General features: G+C 38.3%; 1 protein-coding gene across 1 annotated transcript; it reads right to left on the reverse strand.

Annotated features, from left to right (window-relative positions):
* Window positions 1–337: 337 nt before the first annotated feature.
* Window positions 338–2,110, reverse strand: LOC123307136. Its single transcript, XM_044889354.1, has one exon. The coding sequence runs from the start codon at window positions 2,108–2,110 to the stop codon at window positions 338–340; it is 1,773 nt and encodes a 590-aa protein (XP_044745289.1).
* Between the last annotated feature and the right edge of the window lie 334 nt (window positions 2,111–2,444).

Below are 2,444 nucleotides of genomic sequence, written 5' to 3' on the forward strand. Positions count from 1 at the left end.
GTGTTCATTCTTTTCTCTATTAATTGTTTCAAGCAGAAAACGTTATCAGTGCAGTCACGACAACGAAAGAAGAAGAAGAGTGACAACGACACCAACTTGACAATTAATTAACTTAGCACCACATTATGTTACAAAATGAAGAATGAAGACACATGCACCACAAGCAGAAGACTTGGAAATTATTAAAATAAAGGTGACAGATCTCTATCTCGAATAATTGTATGTGTAACTGTGTTTTTGATATTTGTTTTTAGATTGAAAAAGGGCCCGAACCCGAAACGTCTTATTATATTTGACTAAATAAATTAGGTTAACAAAATTCCAAACGATCAATTATCTAATACAATAATAAACTAATGGAATAAATATACCAACAAACAAAGTTATCAGTGCATGTTCTATCAGCTCTGAACCCAGATTGTTCCTCCTCCTCTTGATCGCTGTATTCGGATTCTATAAGATCTCGGAGAATCCTTCCATAGAGGCGACTCATTGTGCTCGTCACTGAAATGCCTCTATAATTACCACAGTTCAGTTTATCTCCCTTCTTATGTATTGAGGAAATATAGGCTATTTTCCATTGTTCTGGTATTGGAGCACCATTTATGAACTTGTTCACACACCAGGTCAGGGCTTCGAAGAGTTTTCTTGTTCCATTTTTTATCAGTTCTGCTGGTATGCCTTCTGGACCTGTCGCCCTGCCATTTTTCAATTTAGTTAGAGCCCTTTCGAGTGTGGCAACGTCGATGTTTATTTCCTCTCCTTTGACCGATATTTCTGACGGTGAGATCGTATTATATTGACTTCTATTCTCTGTCAGCAGTTGTTCGTAGTGGTTTATCCATTTTCCCGTCGGTATTATCTGTATTCCTGCCTGATTTCTTCCACTGGATTTAACTCTCTTAATGAACTTCCATGTCTCGGAACACTCAGATCCTCCCAGGTATGTATTGATCTCCATACATTTCTTATCCCACATTTGTCTTTTCGCCGCTGAAATGGTCCGCCTTGTTAATCTTTTCATTTCCATATAAGATCCTCTATCTTCTTCGGTTTGTGTATTCAGCCACTTTTGGTACAGCTGTTTTTTTCTCCTTATCAACTCTTCTATTTCGTCATTCCACCAAAGTTTATTATTTTGCAATCTGTTCTTAATACCAAGGGATTCCTCCGCTGCTGTTTGAATACTATTTATTATGTTCCGATACACTTCGCTTACAGACTTCTCAGTCCAGTCCTCCAGTTTCTGATCTAATCTCTGCTGGTATAGTGTTCGTATGCTGTCATGCATCAGGCCTTCAGTGTTATAATTTTTCGAGGTAATTTCTTCAGTCTCATCGGTTAATCGAGTTTTCCTAAGATTTACATGTTTATAAGGAAACAACATCTTGGCTCTAACGATGTAGTGGTCTGACCCACATGTAACACCTCTGTAAGCTCTAACATCCTTCACTTGCACTCTGGTGTTCTGTAATGTTATTATATAGTCAATAATAGATCTTAAATTTCTCGTATGTTGTACCCAAGTGTAAGTGTGAATGTCTTTGTGTTTGAAGAATCCATTCTGTATTTTAAGTTGATGACTGTCGCATATGTCAATTAGTCTTTCACCATTATCGTTGAGTGTTGTCTCCCCATATGGACCAACCACTTTGCTCTGCACCCTCTGTCCTACTCTACTGTTCAGATCTCCAAGCAGAATAACCTCTCTTGATTTTCCTATCTTAGATATTTCGTCGTTCATTCTCTCAAAGAATTCATCTTTAATATTCGAGGGCTCATCATTGGATACTGCATATACGCCTAAGATTGTCACTGGAGTCTGAAACAGGTTCATATTGACCCGGATGATATTTTCACTAACGGACTCAAAATCTGTTATTTTATGTTTGTGTTTTTTGTGAATCAATAGCGAAACGCCTCTTTTGGCTCTTTGATCTTTTGGAACTCCTCCGAATATGTGTACATAATTATCTAAAATTTCTGATCCTATTCCTTTTTTCTTTGTTTCCGTTAAAACAACAATATCCATCCTAAGACTTTCGCATTCTCGGGAGATTTCCACCACCTTATCTTTCATTCCTTGTACGTTCCATGTTCCAAAATTCATTGTCCTTTTACGAAGCTGTTTTCGTTTACCAGTAAATCCATCCGAAATTCCGAGGCCGGTATTAGGCTTTTTAGTAATTTAAATTTTTCACAAGTGACAGGGAACTAACCTGACGCCAAAACCCCCAACCTGGAGGACCAGGTAATTTTTATTCAAGGTTGTCTTCCTTTAGATTGACTGTCTTACTGGACTCAAGAGATCAATCTTCCCTTTTCCTAGTTCATCCGCTGTTCAAAAAGCTTTTTGACCACCGTTGACCGTGTCTTCGCCTGTATCCTAGGCAGGAGCCCTAACAGGTTGCTATCATCCGGGCCAGATGAAACCTGGTTTTTTT

This window comes from Coccinella septempunctata, chromosome 2 (genome assembly GCF_907165205.1).
Source record: "Coccinella septempunctata chromosome 2, icCocSept1.1, whole genome shotgun sequence".
Lineage (NCBI taxonomy): Eukaryota > Metazoa > Arthropoda > Insecta > Coleoptera > Coccinellidae > Coccinella > Coccinella septempunctata.

What these genes read in the sequence shown, in the direction of transcription:
- LOC123307136 (XM_044889354.1), bottom strand. Translation starts at nt 2,110, where the DNA reads ATGAATTTTGGAACATGGAACGTACAAGGAATGAAAGATAAGGTGGTG.